The 25,977-nt window shown below is 39.0% G+C and overlaps 3 protein-coding genes across 6 annotated transcripts in view; 2 read left to right on the top strand and 1 right to left on the bottom strand.

The window, feature by feature from the left end:
- LOC124788888 (neurofilament medium polypeptide-like) overlaps positions 1–1,492 on the top strand; it is a 74,574-nt gene extending 73,082 nt beyond the window's left edge. Inside the window, exon 4 of the mRNA XM_047256170.1 lies at positions 1,360–1,492. Coding sequence (XP_047112126.1) covers positions 1,360–1,492 — 133 coding nt within the window. The remainder of the gene's footprint in view (positions 1–1,359) is intronic.
- A 6,404-nt stretch (positions 1,493–7,896) lies between these two features.
- Positions 7,897–10,400, bottom strand: LOC124788144 (separin). The gene has a single exon (XM_047255285.1). It carries the CDS (start codon positions 10,307–10,309, stop codon positions 8,630–8,632), a length of 1,680 nt encoding a protein of 559 aa, XP_047111241.1. The 5' UTR covers positions 10,310–10,400; the 3' UTR covers positions 7,897–8,629.
- Positions 10,401–10,501: 101 nt separating this feature from the next.
- LOC124788145 (mitochondrial thiamine pyrophosphate carrier-like) overlaps positions 10,502–25,977 on the top strand; it is a 78,290-nt gene continuing 62,814 nt past the window's right edge. Inside the window, exon 1 of one of the 4 annotated variants that reach the window (XM_047255289.1) lies at positions 10,502–10,630. Coding sequence is in view for 1 of the 4 variants with exons in the window: in XM_047255286.1 (XP_047111242.1) it covers positions 10,705–10,769 (65 nt within the window). In the remaining 3 variants the exon portion in view is untranslated. Of the gene's footprint in view, positions 10,631–10,650; positions 10,770–11,126; positions 11,348–21,286; positions 21,390–25,977 lie in introns of those variants that run through there. The other 3 variants (XM_047255286.1, XM_047255288.1, XM_047255290.1) reach the window with 3 other exon arrangements.

Genomic DNA, 25,977 nt, shown 5'->3' on the forward strand with positions numbered 1-25,977 from the left:
TTATGATGCACTGTTTCTCTGGACACAGGCAGTGGCTGTTCCTTTGGCCAAGCATGCATCATAATAACACAGGCACTGCAATAGTGTATTTGATTGTGTGTCACTTATTTTTGGGAAGGTGGGATTAAACCAGTATTGGAATAAGATGCAGAGCAGGAAGTATTCTCAAGTCATTCACTGAAAATAGGCAAGAATGCAGAGTGTTAAAATATAAAAATGGCAACAGGTTGGAAAACGTGCTTTTAACATTCAAAGGGATAAAATACGGTGTACCACAAGGTTCGGTATTGTTATTTATTCTATATCTAAATGACATGTGAGGAGCTGTAAATGAAACAGTGATCATTTATACTGATGACATATCTCTAAGCAGTCACCAGTAAATCAGCAAAGGACTTAGAAACGAGGACATGTTAAGAGACTGATAGGGTGTATAAATATGTTGAAGGGCATAGGCCTAATACATTCACATCATGGGAGACTCATATAAGCCCCTAGATAAAATATGTTCAAAAACTACCGCAAATATATTCCTCCTAAGAAAAATATCACGAACTATTGACCGTGATACTGTACTAAAAATGTATTATGCTTTAACTTAGCCACACATTTCATATCGTATACACATCGAGGGCACTGCAGCAAATACACACATGTAAATTACTTAAACCAAATAGGTTATAAACATAACAGAGGACACTCTTCTTTAAAATGTGCAACAGCACTCCCGAACATCTCCTTGAAGGTCGAGTTGGAAACTAAAACTGGCAGCAAACAGCCGATTTACACTGAGAGACTCGGGAGACTTATTGGATACATTGTCTTACTTTATTGAAGTACGAAATGGTTGGAAGAGGGAGTATATGAGCAATGTACAGATGCAATAACACAAACAGCAAAGCAATCCAAAATCTTTTTTCAGGTTCCTGAAAAATAAAGATATACAAGTATGATGGATTGAGCAGCTACCATTATGCCAACTCAATCATTCGCTTTTACTAAACAGTGTCTTTCATGCTTTGACTTACCTTATATTTTTATAATTTGTTTATAGACGCAATAAGTGGGTTATTCACAGCCAAAGAGCTGACTTGGATGAAATTTTGGAAATGAATGGTCAAGATTTGAATAAAAGCTTTGTTGTGTGCTCCTACCACTGTGGAGACAGGCTTCACAAAAAGGAATTTAATAAAACCAAACATGTAATGGCATGTTTTACTTTACTTACTTTATTTAAAGAGTAGATGAGGCTTTAAAACACTAGCACAATAATTCAGTCAGCTTGTCACATTTTATAAAACATGACAAGGCTAAATAGAAATTTAAAATAATGTCTTACATTTTTCTTGTCTTTTTCAGTATTTGGCCTGGTGCAGTGCCTTCAGTTCTGCTATCTATGACAAAGGAAACTCTACACACAAGCAGTCCGAAGAAAAGAGAGGAGGAGGAGGAGGAGGAGGAGGAGGAGGAGGAGGAGGAGGAGGAGACATAGCTGGCAGTTATGAAGATCTTCAGGAGAGATGAAAAACAGTGTTAAGATTGCTATCATGTGAAGAGGAGGTTACGAGCATTATAGAAAGCACTGAGCAGATACAAATTAAGTAACATAAAATTAAGAACTGAAGTTCGACAGTTGAAGCAGAAGGATTACAATGTGAGTGTGCAGTGAACAATACACCTAATGATGTCGCACAAAATATTGTTAACCTTCAGGCATCCCTAAGAAACAGGAAGGCTCAGGGATGCTGCTATTCTGAACAGGACAATTTCTCTTTAGTTCTACATTTTTGCGCACCAAAAGCATGGAGGATTCTGAGCACACGTTTTTGTTTACCAACCGCTAGATACCAACGGGCCTGGATGAAAAATTCAGAGGTAAAATCTAGTGTAAACAACAATGTTCTTGAGGTACTGAAAATGAAATATGTAAAGATGAAGCCAAGGAAATGGGTTGTATCTGAAGCATTTAATGAAATTTTTCTTATATCACATTTGACTTACAATACACAGGATGATTTGTTTGAAGAGGTTGAAGAGTTAGATTTAGATGTTCAGTTAAAACACTCCAATTCAGCACAGCAACAATTGTACAGCCAGGCTGTGGTAGTAATGGCTAAGGGTACATCTTTGAAATTTAAGCAAATTATACGGTACTATTTAATAAAGGCTGCTGGGACAGGGGAATGGATAAAACAAATGTTACTTCAGCTTATAACACAAGTTCAACAGGTTGGGTTAATTCCCAAAGCAGCTATCTGTGATCAAGGTGCTAACAATGCAAAGATGGGGAAGATTTTAGGCAGGACTTCTGAATGCCCCTTTATTGAGGTAAATGGAGAAATAATTTATTTCCTTTGATTCAGTCATTGAGAAATAATCTTAAGAAACAAAATTTGTAGTTGTCCCATATTGAGAAATTTTATGAAAAGGAGCTGTAATGGTATCTCAACTTGCCCTCTCTTGACAAAGAAATGCATCACACTCCCTCCATTTACTCCCATGAGGGTTTGTTTGCTTTGTTTTAGGGCGCAAAAACAACTAGGGTCATACGTGTCCATTGCAAAACTGTAGAACACGAAGACAAGAGAGGAATTACAAATGACTACACGTTAATCCCAATCGACGGAAGACAGCTAAAAACAGTGACATGGAGAAAGGTCTATAAAATACGCCATAGAGAAACTGAGGTCCTGAACCAAAAATTAAATGTCCTTCACCATATTGCTTCAACGGATAAAAAGTAAAACACAGTCGACAGGCCATGCGTCGTTAGCTAAAACACTCGATAACTCAGACAGCAAACACAAACAAGAATCTAAGTAGTTAAAAAATGGACATTCCATCAGGAAATGGTGGACAGTCAAGGGCTGAGCGAGATGAGCAGAAAGTGGTGGGGGAGCACCACTTAACAAATGGTAATGGCTAAAAGGAAAGTGCCTGATACGCAACCTAGCTAAAATGATCTCCTCATGGCGAGAGGATCAAGGGGAGGTGGTCCAAGCCGTTCGGGGAGGCTTAATAACCCGGAGCTTGTTCCCATGAAGGGAGTACCAGTGGAGGTGCCAACATGACACCACCCACTGACAGACAGCAGCATAGAGATCATTGGATGGAATGTAAGAACTAGCAGGCTGAGGTACAAGGACTGCAGCCTAGGCAGCAGCGTCGTTTCCTGTCAGACCGATGTGACCAGGAACCCACATAAACATCACAGTGGCTTCATCAAGAGTGAGCAAGTGACAGATTTCCTGGACCTGTTGCACTAGGGATGGATGGTGTACAGCACACAGAGGCTTTGAAGGGCACAGAGAGAGAGAGCAGATGACGCAACTGAAAAGCCTGTATCAAGTTACCTTCCATTATTTACATGGGTGCACTCAATGGCTGTGATATGACTTTCAAATTATAGAGCACAGCAATCAGACATCCTTTTCTTGCAAGTTTTATTTGGCAAATATAGGTTTCGGCTACTGCATAGCCATTATCAATGGACCATTTCATAGTATCAATAAGCACTGATACTATGAAATGGTCCATTGATAATGGCTATGCAGGACCACTTCATAGTATCAATAAGCACTGATACTATGAAATGGTCCGTTGATAATGGCTACGCAATTCTAGTACATCATCCCCCTGTTGTTCGGGTTTCTATCACAGTTTGTTCAAGACTACTGTATATGGTATACAGTAGACAGTACAGTATACAGTAGACTTGAACAAACTGTGACAGAAGCCCAAACAACAGTGGGCTGACATACTAGAACATGCATTGACACTATGAAATGGTGCACTGATAATGGATAGGCACTAGCCAAAATCTAGATTTGCTGAATAAAACCTGCTAGAAAAATATGACTGATTGCTGCGCTCTATCATTTGAAAATAAAAAGCCTGTGTTGCCAAATGTACTCCATGCTCCTGATACAGGGCAAAGAGTTCTGATATAAATACTGAGCAGTTTTCCATAAGCCTATAAAGAAAAGTACCAATGATGAAGGCAACACCACGGTCAGTCTGAGAGCCATCAGTGCACACAAAGGTACTATTGCAAAGTTCCATGCGAAGGTCATAAAACTGAAGGTATAGAACGAGGCTGCAGAAGTGTTCTTAGGAAGCGAATGAAGGCCAAGATGAACATGGGTCACTGCACGAATCCAAGGTGGTGTAGGGTTCACACCCATCGGGAAAGTTGCAGGTAATGTGAAGTTAAGCTGCCGGAGCAAGAGCTGAAAACGAATTGCACGAGGTAAAAAAGAAGAGGGATGCACCCCATACTGACGATCACAGAAGTCATCGAAGAAGAAGGCATAGGATGGGTGGCCATGCATGACAAATGGCCAGCACATTTGCTGAAGAGAAAGTCGCAGCAGTAGTACAGCAGTAGTTCAGCAGCTTTTGCGTACAACCTCTCAACCGGGCTAGTGTAAAAGGCGCCAGTGGCCAAATGGATTCCATGATAAAGGATAGTATTGAGATAGTGTAAGAGGGAGGACGTGCAGATGCATAAACAAAACATCCACAGTCTAGTTTCGAATGGACAAGGAACTGGTACAAATGGAGGAGTGTGGATCGATCTGCTCCCCAGGAAGTACCACTGAGGACATGTACGACAATGAGGTACCGCATACAGCTAACTGCCAGGTAAGACATGTGGGAGGACCAAGAAACTTTCCTATCGAGCATGAGCCCCAGGAATTTCATAGTTTCAATAAATAGAAGAGCAACAGGCCCAAGATGCAAAGACGGTGGAAGAAACAAATTGCGCCGTCAGAAATTCATACGAACTGCTTTGTCAGTAAAAAAGCAAAAGCCATTGTCGATGCTCCATGAGTAAAGATGATCAAGACATCGCTGAAGATGCTGCTGAAGCAGACAAGTCCGTGGAGAGCTGCAATAGATGGCAAAACCATCAACAAAAAGGGAGCCGGAGACGCCTGGTGGGAGACAGGCCACAACAGGCCTGCATAGCATAGAGGATGATGCTCACAACGGAACCTTGAGGCACATCGATTTCCTGGATAAAGGTGTCTGACAAAACAGAACCTACATACACCTTGAAAACTCAGTCTTTTAATAATTCCTGAAGGAAGCAGGGTATGCGGCCACTCCCATAAGGGTATGTATAGCAGTACGAGTACTCAGTCACACTGTTCCTACACTTAGGTTCCAATTCTTTACCATCATCTGCTGCTTTCATAGCTGAATTTATTGAAATATGCGAGTTTTGCTTGACATTTTCAGTTCATCAAAATTTAGTAGCCCAAAGCAATTTACGAAGCCTCTTCATCCCATTTCTAAATATTTAGAGAAGCTTAAGGAAATTCAACACATTATGAAGCAAGTAACTGTGTGCCCGACCAAGACTCGAACTCGGGACCTTTGCCTTTTGCGGGCAAGTGCTCTACCACAGTGAAAATCTCATTCTGGAAACATCCCCCAGGCTGTGGCTAAGCCATGTCTCCGCAGTATCCTTTCTTTCAGGAGTGCTAGTTCCGCAAGTTTCGCAGGAGAGCTCCTGTAAAGTTTGGAAGGTAGGAGACGAGATACTGGCAGAAGTAAAGCTGTGAGGACCGGGCGTGGGTCGTGCGTCGGTAGCTCAGATGGTAGAGCACTTGCCCGCGAAAGGCAAAGGTCCCGAGTTTGAGTCTCGGTCGGGCACACAGTTTTAATCTGCCAGGAAGTTTCATATCAGCACACACTCCGCTGCAGAGTGAAAATCTCATTCTGGAAACACCCCCCAGGCTGTGGCTAAGCCATGTCTCTGCAGTATCCTTTCTTTCAGGAGTGCTAGTTCTGCAAGTTTCGCAGGAGAGCTCCTGTAAAGTTTGGAAGGTAGGAGACGAGATACTGGCAGAAGTAAAGCTGTGAGGACCGGGCTTGAGTCGTGCTTCGGTAGCTCAGATGGTAGAGCACTTGCCCGCGAAAGGCAAAGGTCCCGAGTTCGGGTCTCGGTCGGGCACACAGTTTTAATCTGCCAGGAAGTTTCATATCAGCGCACACTCCGCTGCAGAGTGAAAAATCTCATTCATGAACCAAGTAGTTACTCAGAATAGGAGGGCAAGCAGTAAAAGTAACCCACAATGCATCAAAGGATCGATAAAATAATATCACAAATCTTCTGTTGCTGTGGACAGAACTAAGTGACAGATTTGGCTTCAGTTCTCTGTTCGCCAGAAAGTCGACTCACATTGAAAATGCATTTTCTATTTTAGGAGAAAGAAGGTAACAAACTAGCACCTGATGTTTGCAAATTTCACAGAGCAATAACGTCAGTTATGGTCAATAGTTTGCTTTCTCCCTCCCAAAACAATAACTGTGAAGTACATAGAGCAGCATTCCTAGTAACATTAAATGAACAGAAAAAACTGCCTTTCTTTGGAAATGTGAGTGTAATGTCCGGTAAAGACATTGTTTGTTTATCTCTGTATGCTGATATCAGTATCAATGAATGTATATCTAATGAAACAAAAGCCACGAATTATAATGTGGACTGGGTATGCAGTAGGCTGGAACATGAAAAAAACACTCTGGCATCATATAATGACAACTTGCCAACTTTCATTAACAGATGAGGAGATATGACTCAAACAAAATGCTTTTCCCCAATGTTTGTGCTCAGAGTGTGTCATATAAAATGTCAGAAATTTGTAGACATAATTTTGATTAAGTGTGTTGTTGAATGCACTTATTGGATGAGAAGCAAGATGGTTTTCTTACTCACGAATGAATGTGTCAAATTAAGAGCGCCTAATCGTTGATATTTTTTGTTAGCAAAGAAATACTTTACAGTTCTAATCAAAGCACAATAAATAAGAAAAATGATCCTGAGTGCCACAAATTTAAAAGGGTACCTTTAAGTTACAGAACGTGATTCACAAATAGGCCTAAATGTTCATAGAAAGTGCATACATGTATAGGCCTAGAAGTTATGACATGTATAGTTTAGTTATTTTTAGTTTCATTCTATCCAAATAAACTGTACAGAACTGATTGGTTTAGATTTCTTTAACCCCACATTTTAAATGAATTATTATCTAACATAACATCTTAAATGGCATAAGAAATGTAAACCTTGCGAAGTAATTTTGGTGTACAGGCAAGTAAAATATGGAATTGAAGACATCATGGCAAGCGTAGTATCCAGCTCGAACAAACAAATGGCACTGCTAGCGATGTCTCCTGAAAAACGCTTGTAAATGCCACAGTTTCTGCTATTATCTTTATAAGTTCTTTGCATAATAAGGCTATCAGGTGCATTGGAAATATAATACCAAATTAGTCCAGCAGAAATACATTTAAAGAATTCCAAGTACTGACAGTGCAGTGTGTAGGCCTATATGAAACAATTATGTTCTTAAATAAATTGCACAGCTTTGCTGAACAAAAATATATTTAATTACAGCATTAGATGTAAAGATTACCACATCTATACAAATAGACTTCAGTGACAAAGATCCTAAAATATCTGGAGCATATTTCACAACAACCTCCATGCGGCATCAATAACTTAGAAACATTATCTACAATCAAACAAAAACTAAGATGTCAACTGGTTTCAGCATGTTGTTACAGTATAAGGGAGTTATCAGAATGATGTATTACAGTGTATTGGTCGATGTTATATTATATTGTATTGTAGCACCTATTTTTTAAACTCTGTCTGAAACTATATTTCGTGTGTTTAAATACAGAAAACTGATTTTCACTAACTTTATTTTACATGGAGCAAACTATAAAATCTTTGGAGTTTTGACACAAATACCTGAAAAGATGAGTATTTTATGTAAATATCAAACACACTGTAACACATGCATGTATATGCTGCTGTATGTAGCAAATATCACTGCAAAAAATCGAGCAAATGATGAAAAATAAATAAATGACTACCATCTGTTTACATTTACAATATTGTATCATTTGTTAAAAGTAACCTCCTCTACAAAGACATCTCAGTGACATTACATGGACACTTTCACAGTTATGAAATGAGGAAGCAGTATGACTTACGTATGATTCTGTTAACAACTTGCTGCAAGAAAAGTGTGCTACATGTTGGGGTACAGATGTACACCAGGTGAAGTTAAAGGAACAGAAATGCCAAAGGCCTTCACATATAAATATAAAAATTTTTTGATGGAGCTCAAGTTTTAACACAGTAATTTAAAAAAAAACAATGGTTATAAATGTTAACTAATTCCTTAAAAAATGTTCACTTACACCTGATAATTGAGTGTAGTGCATGTTCTTAGTGTAGGACCCATTTCTGTGTGTATTTCTTCCTGTTCTGCTCCCATCATGTTCCACTGTATCACAGATATTTCATGTTACTGTCAAAACAAGTTGCAACTCATTTAACTAATAAAAGTTTATCGTGATAGCTGTTACACTCTTGTAATATTGCACAGGCTTTCATGTATAAATTAAATTGCAAAAATTTTCTTGTACAAATTTAAACTTTGGCTTGTCCATTATTATATGTATGAATTGTACAATATTGTGATTACTTGGATCAATAAAATACAATTCAATACAAATGCAATGTCAAATAAAAATTTACAGTTGTCAAACAGTTAAAGGGTATTTGATAGGGCCAGCCACAAAAATAATATATTTCACTAATGTACAATTACAAGTCTTGAAACAACATCCTAGAAGGCAAACCACGAATCACTAAGGATGATTTTGTGACAAACTCACGTGCCCCATTTCTTCCTCTAACTACAGCTCGCAGTAATTCAGGTTCACGATCTGGTGAAGGCATAAGCCATGCCTTTAAAAGTTCCTTTGTCAAAGCATCTGTGTCTCTATCTGGCACCTCCCACAACATACCCAGCACACAGGGACTTGATGAAATGCAATATGCTCGGGCTGTGCTTAGCCTGTCATTATAAGGCTCATATGCCCAAGTATTGCTCTTACATCCAAAGAGTAACACTGTTGCATTTACATTAAGTTTTGCAATTTTGTACGGATGGAGATATTTTCCACCAGACCCATGACCAAAGTAGATAAATATGTCTTTCTTAGTTAAAACATCAACCAACTGATCTTCTGATGGGCACTTGCCCACCATATTTGGCCATCCAACAAGGCAACTATCAAGGAAAGGTACCATCCGATCCTGCATAGCATTAAGATTTCTCTCTGGATTCAAGAGATAAAAGCCATTTTCTGGCTTGAAGACATATTCCACACATCCATTTTTTATCTTGCTTTTGTGTTCATGATATAGTGCATGGAGCAGTGGTATTGAAGATATTCGAGAAACAGGATGCTCTGCCAAACCATTTAGCATCTCCCATGGAAAATGCTCCAATTCTTCATCAACAACAAGAATAACAGGATGTCTCTTTAAATTACTCATGTATCTGGGTCCACTGCACAAACTCTTCAGTTTGGTTATTAATGCATTAGCACTAGCTGGAGAGCATTCCTCATCTAAGACTGAGTGAATTCCATTTTCAAACTCCTCTTCTGTTATGTGACTGTAACACTCTACAAAATAGTAAAGCAGTTCTTGGCCCCTATCTAAGAAGCAGTCTGTCACATGACAATCTTGTACAATCTCATCTACCGACTTGCGCAGTTTCTTTAAGTAACAGTCATCAACCAACCGGCCAACAAGGATTGACATCCACACTCCCAGCCAACTGTATCTCATGTCCTTCAGAATTTGCAACATCCTGTCATTTGCTTCCATTTTTCTTCTATTATGCATTATTGGATTCTGTTCATCATACCTTTGTCTGTTTACCTTCAGAGTGTCAATGAATTCTTCCCAAAATATATTCGAATTCGACGGCTGTGGAATTGTCACCATTAAAGGATCCGCTGCACCATTACCACACTCGAAACAGGTAATACAAATGGAAGATGTAGCTATCATGGACAACTGATTTTCCAGTCTTCTCTTTGCGTTGTACGGAACAGAAATTTGTACAACTCTCCATTGTGGTGGAAGATCGTAGAGCCTTTTCATCATAGAATTGAAGCCATCTGTATCGTACTCCCCCTGAAATTGTAAATACTTCCTGTGTAGTCGAACTTCCATTTCTGGGTTGCGCAGTTTCTTCTCTTGCATTATCGTGTCTCTACAAATTGCACGCCACCTTAACTGGAAGCCAAGGCAGTTCACAAGGTAATAAACTGCTTCACGCTTTTTACCGAGATACAAACACAGTATAGAAAGTTGTCTGCATAGGTAAGAGTATTTCACTGATGGAACGTGAACTACCGTCTTAATAACGTCCTCAATTTCATTGTATAGCTTCTGATATTCATCCAGAATGAGTTTATCAACTACCATATTGAACGAACAACAATAAACCAACGTAAAGAAACTGTATCGAAGTATGACACGACCAACAGCACAAAATTGAAAACACCCGCCGATAAGTTTCAAATACTACCAAAGATAATAACGTTATGGAACCACTCCAATGAATTCAATACTGCTCCACTCGCAACGCGAGGAGATACACTTCCGTCTCTTGAGGAAATTAAACTCACTTATTCGCCTCTGAATCAGTAAAAAGAACTACAAAATCCTGTTTAATTCTGAATTATATTCCCAAAACCTCATATAGTTTTTCAAATTGTCATATCCTAAACACAAACACTTTGATCGGTAAGTAAGTACGTCTGTGATTATACTCCATTTTCGTAAATACTAAATATGCCGCATTGAGGGCAAATTTGGCAATGGTACATGGTACAATAGTTGAAGCATTTGAAACGAGGACCTTGAAAGAGCATGACACGCTGAGGTTGACATAAAATGAACATTATAGTGTCAAGTATGAAGTATCGAAGTGTAATTACATGTCAGGCCGCATGATTGAGCGTAACTTACAGACGTTACATTAAAGTAATGTTTGTTCGAAATCTCTTTAAAAACCTTCGCAGATTACTTAACGTTTATTATTTTCTCGTATGTTAGACGTACCTTTACCGCCTCAGCCCAAATGCCACATAGTTTGTGGTAAAAGTAGTACACCAGACACTAACACGTCACGTCCAACCTGATGATAGTAACAATTTTGTAACTATGTTTGGTCTTAATAGCGCGAATAGGCGTAATTCCTTATTTTACTTCAAAAACGAACGGTTATTCGCATTGTGTTGCAGAATGTGATTTTTTTTCCTTTTATACCTAAAAATGTTCTGCCCAACTAGGTTGTAACAAACTTACATAATAAGGATTTGGGACTAATCCTTAAAGTACCTGATGAATAACTCACTATCAAAAACCCACAGGAGCAGCTGATGAATTACTATTGTTCTCGTTTATGAACTTGGATGCGGAGGACAAAGCCGGTATCACCACCCCTCATACCTAGCGCTGGTATGTTGCTCGTTCTAAAGTGGATTATGTGTGCAGCTTGTTAACTTTAGTACGTTATTGAGCCTTGGTTTTTTACGATTGACCCCAGGAAACCGAAATTGTGGTGTATATTTTTCATAAGGTTAAATTTTAGTTATACCGGTCAATTTTTTTGTACACGAAAAGTTGCGCAGAATTTCTTCGTTCTGCTCGAATATAATTACAGCTCGCTTCCATGCGTTACACATAACAATTCCTTCGGTAACGTCATGTACATTTTCCGGAGGCATTAAGTGTAGTCAACGAAGTTTTGATATGAATTCCATATGCGTGCGTAGCACATTAAGTATTGCCTCGTACTGTATTTAGTCGAAAATGTACACTTATATGCGTGAAATAAGGTCACAGGTCAATCAGTTAATATTCTTAATAAGCTGAAATTGTAATTATGGTTAGCGTAAATTTAAATTGAGACAAAAGTTACGTGCTTTTCCTGGCTGTTGATTACATGACAGCACACCAGAAGTCTGAAACCTATAGTCTAATTCTTATGTATAAGTACCAAAATAGTTCCTTTTCAGTGAATACTTGTCAAGTGAGTGTGATACTTTGCTGGTATGGCGGTAAAATGCTCGTCTTTATCACGATGAGTGGAAGTTGTACAGCAGTATACAAAGCCGGACTAGAATTTTCACAATCATGTATTTGACTTGTCTAGTTTCTACAGTACTTGCTCTTTGTAACAACTGTGCATTGGACCGTCCTAAATCTACATCTACGTCTTTTTTAATACACATAAGCCACCAGATGGTGTGTGGTGAAGGGTACTTATCTTACTGCTAACTGAACCCCCCCCCCCCCCTCCCCTTCTCCTCTCCTTCTGCATTCCAATCAACCTTACACCTATGGCAAGTGGGAATAAGGATTGTTGGTAAACCTCTGTATTAGCTCTAATTTCTCATTGTGGCCATTTCACAAGATCTATATGGGAGGAAGTAATATGTTGTCAGATTCTTCCAAATGAGCACTAATGCCAGTAAAATGTAGAAATGAGAAATAAGCCGACCTATTTTCTACAACTGTCATAGGAGGAGGATTAATATTTTTTTCTGTCAAATATGAAAGGTGTATTGCATTACATAAGGAAGACGCCTTTCACCTTTTAAAATTTCCTGCAAGTGCTAATGACTGTGAGATATCTCTCACCATTGCTCATGACAGTTCAAGGATTACTGTCAGAAAGTGACACAATGTCACTGGATTTACTCACAATGAAGTTTTGGCCGGAAGTGTTGTCTGACGTATGCACTAAATAAATCTGTGTTCTGTATGTCTTATGATTCATTCATCACATTCTGTAAATCTTATGATGGAGAGCCTTCAGAAATATTAAGTGACAGAAGCAGCCACTTGAGGCAACATCTGTGAAGTATAACAACAAGCAGTTATGATAGTACTAATCTACCACTCTGATAACTATGGAAATGACTACTATTGCTGTCAGCAGGTTAGCAGAGTGAGACTGACTTGTAATTATAAGGCAGACAGAACTAAGCTTTCATGGTTTACTTGTCAAGGATAACTACACTGTCCAGCCACAATAATGTGACTACCTCTCAAAAACCTGAATAACTGCCTTTTGCCATCCGGACCACAGCAAGATGTACAGGAAGAGAGTCCGTGTAGTTCTCGAAGATACCAACTAGGATATGGTCCATGCCAACTCCATTGCTGTGGCCAGCTGCTGTAGGTTTCTCAATTGAGGATTCATGTGGGAACAGCTTGACTGAGTTGGCCCCACAGACTCTCAGTTGGGTTTAAATCCAGGGAGTCTGGTAGTCAGGGGAGTACAGTAAACTCATCCTGATGCTCTTCGAACCATTTACATACATTGCTTGCCACGACACATTGCATTGCCCTGTTGATAGATGCCATTGTGCTAAGGAAAAACAAACTACATGTAGAGGTGGACATGGTCCCCAAGGGTAGACACACATTTGTGTTGATTCACTGTGCCTGCCAGAATAACAAGATCACCCAGGGAATGCCATGAAAACATTCCTCAGACTACAATGCTCGCTTCTCTGGCCTGGTCCATTCTGATGATTATTGCAGGCTTTTTGCTTACGGACATTTCACGCCATATACATCAATGGCCATCTGTCGGAGCATAGCATAAAACATGTTTCATCTGAAAAGGCCTCCTAGTGTGTGTCCAGTTGCAGTGTTGGTAAGAAAATTCCAGCCTCTGTTTTCAATGAACAGCATTCAGCATGGGTGCGTGAGCCAGGCACCTGCTGTGGAGGCCCTGATCATTGATCATTCAGGAGACACTGTTGGTAGCCCCGTGGTTTACCTTGGCAGTCAGTTGCTCAATAGTTGCACGTTTATTCACCTGTTACACATCTCTGCAGCCATCTATCACCCCTTCATCTGTAGGCCACGTTGCACCACAGTTGCCTTGGCACTGGTTTTGGATAGCACCATTTATGCATGCGTGGTATATTGTAACCATGGCAGCATGGGAACAGTTTACAGACTTAGTCATTTTGGATATACTTCCACCTATGGCCCAAAAGCCAATGATCATGGCCTTTTGGACCTCAGATAAATCATTCCATTTTCACATTATGACAATGCCTGCACTGTTTTCCACGTCCCCCTGACAAGCTTTATATACCATCTACTTGCTGTCTATGAGTGGTTATTGCACACTGATGTTGAACATAGTTGATGGTCACATTAATATGACTGAATCATGAATTAACAAAGTGAAACAACTATTACATTCTCTGCTAATAATTAACTATAATTACAATGCTAAAGTATACTAGTGATTGCTGAATTCAAGTTTACAGTTAATTTGAAAGTAAATCTGATATTTAAAAATAAGGAGGAAAAGAAGGAGGAGGTTTTGCTTCTTTAGTTTACCCAAAAGAATAGTTAAATATGGAGTACGAGGATGTCAACAAAACCTTGGATCACAGCAGATGTTGGTGTGTCAAAAGAATTAAAATGAACATCAACAAGGTACGCAGAACAAGTAGCAGGGTATAATACTTGTAAAAGGAGACTAAGGTTTGACTTAAGGAAGCAGGTTCAGATGGATGCATATTACAATATTTATATGGATGTGAAGAGGTTTGCACCAGATAAATTAGAGTAAATAGCTGCATCAACCAGTCTTTGGACTGAAGAAAAGTAACTGAGGAAGTTGACTCGAGGTATTAAGAAGAGAAAGCAAAACAGTACATGTAAAAAGAGATATAGAGGAGATTTAATGAAATGACACATCTATAAACAGAAAAAGGAAGATCATTGTATAATATGTACAGTTTTTACTCAGGCTATTTCCCAGAGAGATTAAAATATTACTTTCTCTATAAATCTGATAACTCCATGAATGGTAATATCTACCATCTACTTCCACTCCTTACATCATTTTCCAGATTTTCTGAGATGATAATGTACTCGAGGATTGTATTGAAGGGTACACTTTTCAATCACAGTTTGGCTTTCAATAGTGTTACTCTACTTTACCTTTCTATTCTTCAAGAACTGCGAACTTTGTGGTTAGGCTTTTACTGCTCATAAATGTTCAACAGTAATCTATTGTAGCCGTATGTGGATGGTTCACCTGCTAACTATTAATGAGGCTTATCAGAAGTTAGAACAATAGTGCACTGGCCATATACAACTGTGTATTATTGGGGGGATGTGAATATAAAGTAAAAGACAAACCCCATTTTTCAGCCAGTGTAGCAACACAGTATGTCGACACCGTGGACAACAAACGAAGAAAATAAAAGCAGGTGGAACCGCTACAAACCTCATGAATCCATGGACCCTGGATCCCAGCAGGGTACTGTTCAAGCTGGTGTAAGCTCTGTAATGCTGTGGAGCATGTGCAGTTGGAGTGATACGGGACCCCTGATACATCTAGATACAGTTATGACAGGTGACACATACGTAAGCTTCCTGTCTGATCGCCTAGATCCATTCATGTCCATGTCCATTGCCCATTCCGATGGATTTGGAAAATTCCAGCAGGACAGTGCGATACCTTACACATCCAGAATTGCTACAGAGTGGCTCCAGGAACACTTTTTCAGTTAAAACACCTCCACTCACCACCAAACACCTGAGACATGAACATTATTGAGCATATCTGGGATGCCTTGCAGTGTGCTGTTCAGAAAAGATCTCTATCCCCCCTTGTACTCTTAAGGATTCATGGACAGCCCTGCAGGATTCATGGCGTCAGTTGCCTCCAGCACTACTGCAGACATTAGTTGAGTTCATGCCACATTGTGTTGCGGCACTTCTGCACGCTTGCAAGGGCCCTAAACAATTTTAGGCAGGTGTACGAGTTTCTTTGGTGCATCAGTGTATAGTAAACATGGTATTAAGTTATTGGGTGTACATTTTGGTGACAGATGTACCAGTATGTAACCATAAAAATAACTATTTTATATCTAAGGTTCTCGGGTGTCCAGCCGGATCCGATCGTTGAAGTTCCACGATATTTCGGCGAATAAGCGTCCGCCATCATCAGGTGGTGCTGATGATGCATCAACACCACCTGATGATGGTGGAATGATTATTCGCTGAAATATTGTGGAACTTCGATGATCGGATCAGGCTGGACACCCGAGAACCTTGGATACAGCACATCCTCCGGGAAAACCTCAGATCACAACTACTTTATAACTTTTTATTCAATGTTTTGTTTAATTCTTAATCCTGCATTTGGCATTACGACAATTCCTGAAGTTTTTTTTTTTACAATTTCATAGAAATTCTCCACAGTAAATTCGGTATACTGATCCGATATGTACATGTTTCCTCTGTCGATATAGTAAGGAAATTTTTGAATGACTTTGGGGTGACTTTGTGATAGAATTTTGCACAAACATTTAAGTACACAAGGGAATAAGAAACTACAATGTTACCCCACATATCTTGTAATTTACTTAGCAAAGAAAAACAGAAAGCCAAAAATTTTCAAAAAAGTAATAATTCACGATGCACGAACATAGTAAATAACAGTACACATAAAAGCACCTGACAGTTTTTTTGCAGTTCGCTTCCTTAATGCCATTTCAAGTAGGTCTGTAGTGGTGGTGTTACGAGACTTACATCAGCTGGAAATTATTCTATTTCATATAGGTCTTGAACCGTTTTCAGCAATTTTACCGTTTGTCATTGCACAGAGAGAGCATCCGTTTGTCATTTCTTTTTCCTACAATCAAATGATGATGAAATCCTCATTCATAACAGATTACAGTATTCATAACTTGATTGAAATGATACTGTTTAGTTGGGCTGCACAGCCCAAACTGTTGTCATCTCTCTGAACTAAACTCATTCCTCCATAATCATCAGTCTCATACACATAAAACTCACCTTAACAATGGAGAATCGAGGATGGAATATAACAGTATTATGAAAAGGAAAGTTGCTACTCACCATATAGCAGAGATGCTGAGTCGCAGATAGGCTCAACAAAAAGCTCTCACAATTAAAGCTTTCGGCCATTGGCCTTCATCAGCAATAGCCACACATATGCATGCAAACGCAACTCACACACATGACTGCAGTTTTGTGTGTGTGTGTGTGTGTGTGTGTGTGTGTGTGTGTGTGTGTGTGTGAGAGAGAGAGAGAGAGAGAGAGAGAGAGAGTAGCAACTTTCCCTCTCATAATATTGTTAAAACTCACCTTAATTTTTCCTTTTTTTGTGCCCTCATACCTACTGGCAACTAATACTCTTTTACTTATATTCTTAGCGAGTTCCAAACCTCTATCTGGCACTCCATTATTTTGCCCCTGTGATAACGTTTATTTTATTGTGTCTTGCCTCAGTTTTCCTTTGAATGGTGTGGTGTTGCATTTCATGGATCTTTTCAGGCTGTTCAAGAATTCCTCTGGGATATGGAATGATTATTTAAGGAGACATGAAATGTATTCACAGTTACGAATATGGACAACCATCATCTTTATAATGGAATGATGACAATGAAAATTTGTGCCAGACCAGGACTCAAACCCAGATTTCCCACTTATCACAAGCAGTACCTTAGCATTAGGCTATCCAAGTACATGAATCCATGTCCAATGGAACATTGTGTTGTACTTCTGAACAACACAGGCACTGCAATATCATCTTTAAGGAGAAACAACTAATCTATGTTTGGAAATCCTTCTGTTGTCTTTCATACATTTTATTTAATATAATGGAAGGAAACATTCCACGTGGGAAAAATTATATATAAAAACAAAGATGAGGTGACTTACCGAACAAAAGCGCTGGCAGGTCGATAGACACACAAACAAACACAAACATACACACAAAATTCAAGCTTTCGCAACAAACTGTTGCCTCATCAGGAAAGAGGGAAGGAGAGGGGAAGACGAAAGGAAGTGGGTTTTAAGGGAGAGGGTAAGGAGTCATTCCAATCCCGGGATTGGAATGACTCCTTACCCTCTCCCTTAAAACCCACTTCCTTTCGTCTTCCCCTCTCCTTCCCTCTTTCCTGATGAGGCAACAGTTTGTTGCGAAAGCTTGAATTTTGTGTGTATGTTTGTGTTTGTTTGTGTGTCTATCGACCTGCCAGCGCTTTTGTTCGGTAAGTCACCTCATCTTTGTTTTTATATATACATTTTATTTACATGGACACGTTGTCAAAGAGTCTTATAGTTGTATGCTTCACTCTTTTTTTGATATGTACAGGTTTGCAACTGATTACTCATTTATGTTCAGTTTATTAGGCTACAGTTCAAGAGTAATAGAGAGATTCTCAAATATGACAGTAGGTGGAAAAATATCTTCACTTTTCTCTAGTGAATCTATCTTTGACTAAATGAGCACTTTGCAATATCCTGTAGTACATCAGTGAATGAAAACTTGCAAAAAAGTTAACTTCCACAATTTCAGTGTCCGTAAAGTTGTCAGTTATTCCTTGGGAAAAAACAGCTGCATCTAAATGTTTTGAGAAGTCTATTACATAGTTTTCACATAGGCAAAAAGAATTAATCATATCAAGGAAAGTAATTAGAATTATGTAGGGGATATCTGCAGGTATCAGCCTTACACCATATTATTTATTCACTGATGAAATTTGTAGTCAACAGAGGCTGAACTCTTTCCCAAAGGAGATGTAGACTAAAATTGTCTTCAGTGGATACCTCCAAATCTTGCAGAAACCTTTTTTAAGTTCTTTCCATCAATTTCTTAAGGAGTATCTTTCCAGTGTTTCAAACTTTTTGACAGTAGCATTTCATTACAGTTACAATACCCAAAATTCAGTAAATAAAAATCCTTACACATGTTACTCTTGTACAGCACCAGCATATGACATATTGAATTACCCAGTCAGTTACAAGGTGACCTGCAGTTTGGCAAGGATTCCAGATCACATTGCAACACAGCATTTTTTGTGATTACAAACACTGAGAGATGTGCATTGTTTGTGGTAAGGACAAACTTCTTGTCAAGTACTACTGAAAACATGTGACAATTGTCGTAACCAATTAGTCAACAATGTATGTAGAGTGTCTCCAGTGAGAGAGTGAATAATGACCATGATGCTGTTATAGGAATAATGACCACTAAAGGTGAAAGGGCGTTCAAGAAAGCTAGGAGAGTATTTGTGTTTGGTCAAGCTGATTGAGGGTCATTATCAAACAAACTGAGAACATAGGATCTGGCAAAAATAGAAGAGTTGTGGTTAAAGCTTAAAGACATTACAAACCATATTCTGGATAGGTACATTGCAAGTAAATTAATAAAGGACAACAAAGACCCACTCTGACTTAATAGCACCTTTTCTAATATGTTATGAAAGCAGAAGCATCTGCAATTATGTTACTAGACACATTATAGGGATATTGATAGATAAAAGTTAATAATCGGTCTTGCACTTGTACCAAGGGCAATTCTCAAAGCTTAAAACAATTTTCACTGTCTGATCCTGGTGAAAGACTTGTCACAGAAGCCTAGTATTTTCTGGTCATATGTGAAGTCAATGAATGGATCCAAACCTCCATGCAGTCTCTCATAGATCCATGACTGACTTCAGAATTGAAGCTAGCTGACATAGAGGATAAATAGGAAAATACAAGACCTATCTGCACAGTAAAAGATGTTTCGAAATAAAAAATTGACAATATAGAAAAACCAAATTCCATTTTATATATTTTTTAAAGGTACACTCTTAAGCTATTTTTCTACATAATCACCTTTCAAATTGAGATGCTTATCATACCGTGGCACAAGTTTCTAATACCTTCCCTGTAGAAATCTGCCACCTGCAATTGCAATGACTAGTTTATACTGGCATGCAGTTCGGTGTCAGTGTTAAAGCATTGTGCAGCGAGCCATGTCTTTGTTTCTAAAAATGGGTAGTAGTTGCTCAGCACCAAATCTGGCAGTGTGGTGGATTATCAAACACCTCCCATCCAAAACCTCATACGAGCTATTGGGGTATGATTGGCTATGTGTGGACATGTGTTGTCTTGAAAAAACAAAACTTTTGTGCTAAGTTTTCCCTAATGCTTGTTTTGTATCACCCAGTTTAACTTTGTCAGTGTATGACAATACCTGACTGAGTTAAGTATTGTGCCACATTTCCCTTAGAGTCCCAAACACACTAGCCATGGTCTTTTTTGCTGACAGCATTTGCAAACACTTCCTTGGTTTGTTGGAAAAATTTGTGTGTTCCCATTCCACTGACTGCCTTTTTGTTTCTCAGTTGACATGCTACACCCAAGTCTCATCCCCAGTTGTGATACAATTGATAACTTTGTTACTATTTTTCTCATTATCTTCGAAGGAGGTCAGTGCTGCAGCCAGTCTCTGTTTTTTGTGGTCTTTGATTAGGATTTTGAAAACCCACCTAGCACAAAATTTGTGGTAGCCAAGCTTCTCTACCACAATTTAATGCACCAAACTCCCAATTTAATGCACCAAACTCTCAATTTAATGGACCAAACTGTGTGAAGTTTGGGGAAAATGTGAAATTTCCATAATCATGATTTTCATAAACAGTTTGCCAGTCACCAGGCTAGGCCTACCACTGCAGTCCTCACCTTGAACATTGTTATGGCACTTTTTAAAATCAATGCACCATTATGTCACTTGGCTTTCACTCATCACTCCTGTTGAAATACACATTACATAGGTTATGATATTTTTCAGTTGGTTTGCAGTTTTTTGGCAATAAAAACCTGATCACAGAACACACCTTACAAGTTACAGGATTTTCTATTGCAACACATTTTTTAACCCTTCAAAGAAAGCAAACTGGCAGAAACACAGACCATAAGCTATCACTGCTGGATGCGTACCAAGCGTAGGAAAGTTATGGCACCAAGATGGTGTTTGTATCTCTGCCCACCACCACAATAGACCAAAACGTCTGTTACTTTCTAGATAGCCTTCATAGATTCTATGCTCAGAAGCAAACCAACCGAGAAAAATATAGGACTCCCTCAACTGTGTTAGAATGGGCCACACAATGACCAAAGCAACACCACATAAATGGGAAATGACAGATGATGATCACCATTACTGTAGAACTTTTGAACAAATACTGGACCACATTTTGGTCAAATGTCCAAAAAGATAAGTCGTGGATACCTGTAAAGTCATTGCAGATGCAATACTTGTAGCAATCAATTAGCTGGAGGCTTTGAATATCTAATTATAATATTGATCCAGCTGATACAAAAATGTAACAGCATTATCTTATCTTTTACCAGTTTAATGTACATACTTGTAAACTATAATTCTGTAAGTCACATGTTAAATAAATAAATTTATCAGGTAGGAGCAGCATCACCAAAGGATTGTTCACTGGTGATGCAGCTGTGAACAGGAAAGTATTGTCACTGGATGATTGTAAGGAATTGCATAAATCAGCAGACAAAACTTCCACTTGATGTAATAAATGGCATTGTTCTTGAAATGTGGATAAATGCAAGACAATACACATAACTAACAGCAAGGACCATGTAAGATCTGATTACAAGATTAGTGTGGAACATCCTGAGCAGGTCACATCATGTAAGTATTTAAGAAGTGATGCAAAGTGATATCATCACGTAAAATCAGGTTAGGGAAGACAAATTGAATACTTGGATTTGTTGGACTGGTTCTGCTAAAGCGAGGCTCATCTATAAAATAAATTACATACAAGATGCTAGTATGACTAATTCTAGAATATTGTTGTAGTTTTTGGATTTCTTACCAAGTAGGCATGACAGCAGACACCGTACAAATTCAGAGACACACTGCTATGTTTGTAACAGATTGGCGTAGCTGATACTAATGTATAATAGAAAAGCTGGGGTAAATATAAGTGGAAATGTTTGGAGGAAAGACGACATAGTTATCATAAAACCTTGTTGTGTAAATTTAGAGAACCTGTATGAAAAAATGACTATACAATCATTGTACTGCCACCAACACATATCTTGTGTAGGTATTATGGGAAAAAGATACAAGAGATTAGGGCTTAATATGTGAATGGTATAGGGAAAAAAATGATATCTGTACAATGTTCTTTCTGCCATGCACTGTGCAGGATGGAGACATAGGTTTATTTATTTATTTATTTATTCATACATTCATTCATCCGTCCATCCATCCAGCCAGCCAAGGATCATCCTACAATAATATAAGATTTATCATCATAATACTGCAAAAATAAACAGCTGAAAAGACACACATACACACAGAATATACACTGTTTGACAATTGCTAAGGAACAGAGACACTGTTGGACAAGAACAATCACAGGCTATGATGGACAACATGAAACACAGTACATGCATAATAGACATAGAGTGGTATATTTATTATGAAACATGGTACATATTTCACCACACGGGAAAGCAGGATAACAGACATAAATAACCTCCATATTTGAAACAGGTCAGTCTCCCAACATAAAGGTCAATATCAAACTGTCAGCAAGCAATAGACTCTCTGCAGCACTAACACACATTTTATATCTATTGTTCATGGTGGCTACAAAACTGTTGAGGAAGCCTCTGGGCATATTGTCCCATTTCTATGTCAAGGCAGTTTTTGGTTCCTGCATGGTTTGGGGAGGGGGGTGTTCAGTGAGTAATATGTTTGATAAAAGCATCCCAGGTGTCCGAAACCCCAGTGGTCCTGGATCGGTGGACATTGTCATCCATAAACAAAAAGTCAAGACCTACCATACCCATAAACAGATGTACATGATCCAGAATAATCCCCCTGCTATACCACTGTGCTCTGTAATGGTACTTCACACGAAGATATGCGGTGGTGTTTGCCCATTGTGCATAATGCCTGCCCACACATGGAAATTCTGTGGTGTGCAACAGTGAAGTGGGATTTGTTGGAGAACATCACGGTGAACCACTATTGCTGGCACCAACCAAAATGCTACCTACACCAACAAACTCTTTCGTGGCAATGGCATGGTTGAGCAAGCAAACCAGCCTGATTTAACCACTTTTAAATAGTTCTGGCAGAGATATGGTAGTGGTTGTGAAGTCTTTAGCAATCAGCCTAGGAGTGAGATGTCTATTCCTTTTCGCCACTAGGGCTACGCAGTGATCCTCTTGCGGTGTGGTGATCTATCTTTGACAACCTGCATGCTTTCTCATTGCTTTTACACCTTTAGCAGCCTTTTTTAATTGCAAGATGACACTTTTGGTCATGCCCATTACTGTGACCACAGTAGTGACACTTTGACCAACTTGGAGGCATCCAACTGCTCGTCCACAATCATAAGCACACAAATGATTTCCTGCAGACATGTGGCTGTACCATACAGTTTGTCGTACTAATTGGTTCCACAACAACCTTTGTCAAACACCACACTGCATGAATTGTCGAATGCATACAGAATGATCGTGCACAGGTTTCGCTACAGTTAACATGTACTGCTCAATATATTTGCTTTTGCTATCATTGGTCAGGTGTTCCACAGCAATTATTGATCTTTCTGTAGCAACTAGCAGTTGTTTCTTAGCAAGTGACAGTTATTTCATAGCAGCTGTTGACCATTGTATAAGAATTCTTTAAGAGGATGAGACAGGTAGTTGGACATGGCCTTACTGAAGGAACCATCCTGGCATTTGCCTGAACTGACCGAGGGAAACAATAAAAAATCTGTATCAGAATGGTCCACCCTCCTGAATATGAGAAAAGCATCTTAGCAAATGCATTGCCTCATTTGACTGGTCCTTGTCAACTGTTCAATGTACTTTGATATAAACATAGTTTCACTCTTCATCACTACACACATCAAGTACTCCTCCCACTGATGAAGATCTACAGCAAGAGGTTCTTGGAAGTACTCTGCACATAATTCTAGTGACTTGTACATTTTTGATCCTGCCGAATTGCTTCAGAAGATGATTCCATAATGTGTAACCCAAATTGGCAGACTCTGAGATACTGATATCTCCTGTACTAGAAATTATCCTGATTTCTGATACTGCTGAGCTCATCCTTTCCAAGATTTTTAAGTTGTGATATTCCACACTAAATCTGCCATCTATTTGAATGCCTAAGAACCTTGAATGATATACACTCTATATCTCCTGACATTTATGTGTCATAAGCCCTAGTAGGGTTTTGTGATTGGAATGGAACAGGATATCCTCGATTTTGCTGAGGCCTACTGCTAGTGAATATTGTGTGAATCACTTTAGAATATCTGAAGCAACTGGATAACATTGGTTTTTATGGAGATGGATATTTTGTAGTCAATCGCAGTGCTCTCATATCTTTGGCAAACATTGGTAAGTTGTTTGCTTTGCTGAAGGACAAAGGCAGATAGATCGTTTATGTATGAGGTGGTATCTAAATGTTCCAAAATTGTTTTCATGAAATATTTTCTCTTACCTAGATCTAATTTTGCACCATCGTTTTCAAACCAGTACTCTTGGGAGTGAATGCACTGGTCACAATATTTATGCCACTTTTAAAATGCACCCTAGAAGTTTTTTTCTAGCATGTTTAATACCCTCTGTGTCTAAACTTGAATCTCTTCCACATTATCATATCATCATCCCTTAAACTGTGTTTTCATTGTGGGAAAGAGGAGGAACTCACACTGAGCTGTCTGGTGAGTACAGTGGATGGGGAACAACTGTCATTTTGTATTTAGTCGAAAATTCCTGCATAATGAAGGCTGCATACAGTTGTGTATTACCATGGTAAGGTGCCCAATCATTAGTTCATCACTTACTTACGTTTTTTTCCTCATGCACTCCCTTAAAAATCTTATAGCATCATAACAGGACTCAGGCTACCTAACCACGGAAGGGGGGGCGGGGGGGGGGGGGGGGGGGTGTTGTTCAATGCTTCTGACAGAATATGTTCACATTACTTACTCACATGGCACTGATGAGGTCTTGGATGGTTTGTCTATGATCTTGCAGAATCAGACCCTCTGTTTCTGAGCATTTTCTGGTGTGATGGGAGTCTGGCTGGATGTAGCAGTTGTCATCAGTCTGCGTTCTAGTTTTTGAAACACTTCGTACAGACATGCTGCCTTATCATGTCATCCAACACAAAACCCACTTACTCATAGTAATATGACAATGAAGATATTCTCAGCAACTAACCAAACCACTTATTACATAGCTACTTGTCATACTGGTTCAAGAAGGATGCACTGGGATACGCCCAGTGGTAGTTCTGTGTACTCATAACCATTTGCACACAAAATTCAAATTTTGGGAACTTTTAGATATCACCTTGTGTATGAGGTCTGTTCAAAAAATTCCATAACTTTGTGCTCAAATTTTTCTGTGCTTACCTTTTACTTATTATGCATGGTCACCTTCGAAATACTCTCCTCCACAATTGATACACCACTCCCAACACTGTTTCCACTTCTGGAAGCAGTCTTGGTATGCCTCTTGCTGGATCATGTGAAGTGCTGTCTACAAATTTTTTTTCATCTCACCTATCATTGCAAATCTTCATCCCGTCAATGGGGTTTTCAGCTTTGGAAATAAAAATAAAAAAAAGTCCTCAGGAAGCAGGTCTGCAGAGTACAGAGGATGAGGCAGCACAGTGATTTCACTTTTTGTGCAGTAGTCACACACCAACAGGGATGAATGTGCAGGTGCATTATTGTGATGCAAGAGCTATGAATTGTCTCAGCACATTTTGGGCCATTTCCTCCTCACATTTTCTCACAGGTCAGTTCACAGTCTGTCCCCATGGCACAAATTCATGATGAAATAATCTTGACTCATTAGCCATGGGACGAACTTGGCAGCAATACGATGCATCCCAACATGCTGTGTATGGATTTCATGACACCAACCAACTGAAATGCAATCTCTCAGACAGCCAGTGTTCAATTGGCACACACAGTTGCATAGACATTTCTGAAATGAATATCATTGATAGATGGCAAAGGTCATCCTGAATGAAGGTCATCTTTAACTTCCAACTGGTCATTCATAACACCAAATACGGCTTAAGCACTCATCACTGTAATCTTTCTGCATCATTTGGTGTGTGTCTGTAAAGGTTTTCTTGAGTTTCACACAAAATTTAATGCAGATGCGTTGCTCCTTTAACTCTGCCGTCTCAAAATTCACAAACTATGTGTCACAACTTTCTACTCAATACA

The sequence above is a fragment of the Schistocerca piceifrons genome, chromosome 3, assembly GCF_021461385.2.
Source record: "Schistocerca piceifrons isolate TAMUIC-IGC-003096 chromosome 3, iqSchPice1.1, whole genome shotgun sequence".
Taxonomy (NCBI): domain Eukaryota; kingdom Metazoa; phylum Arthropoda; class Insecta; order Orthoptera; family Acrididae; genus Schistocerca; species Schistocerca piceifrons.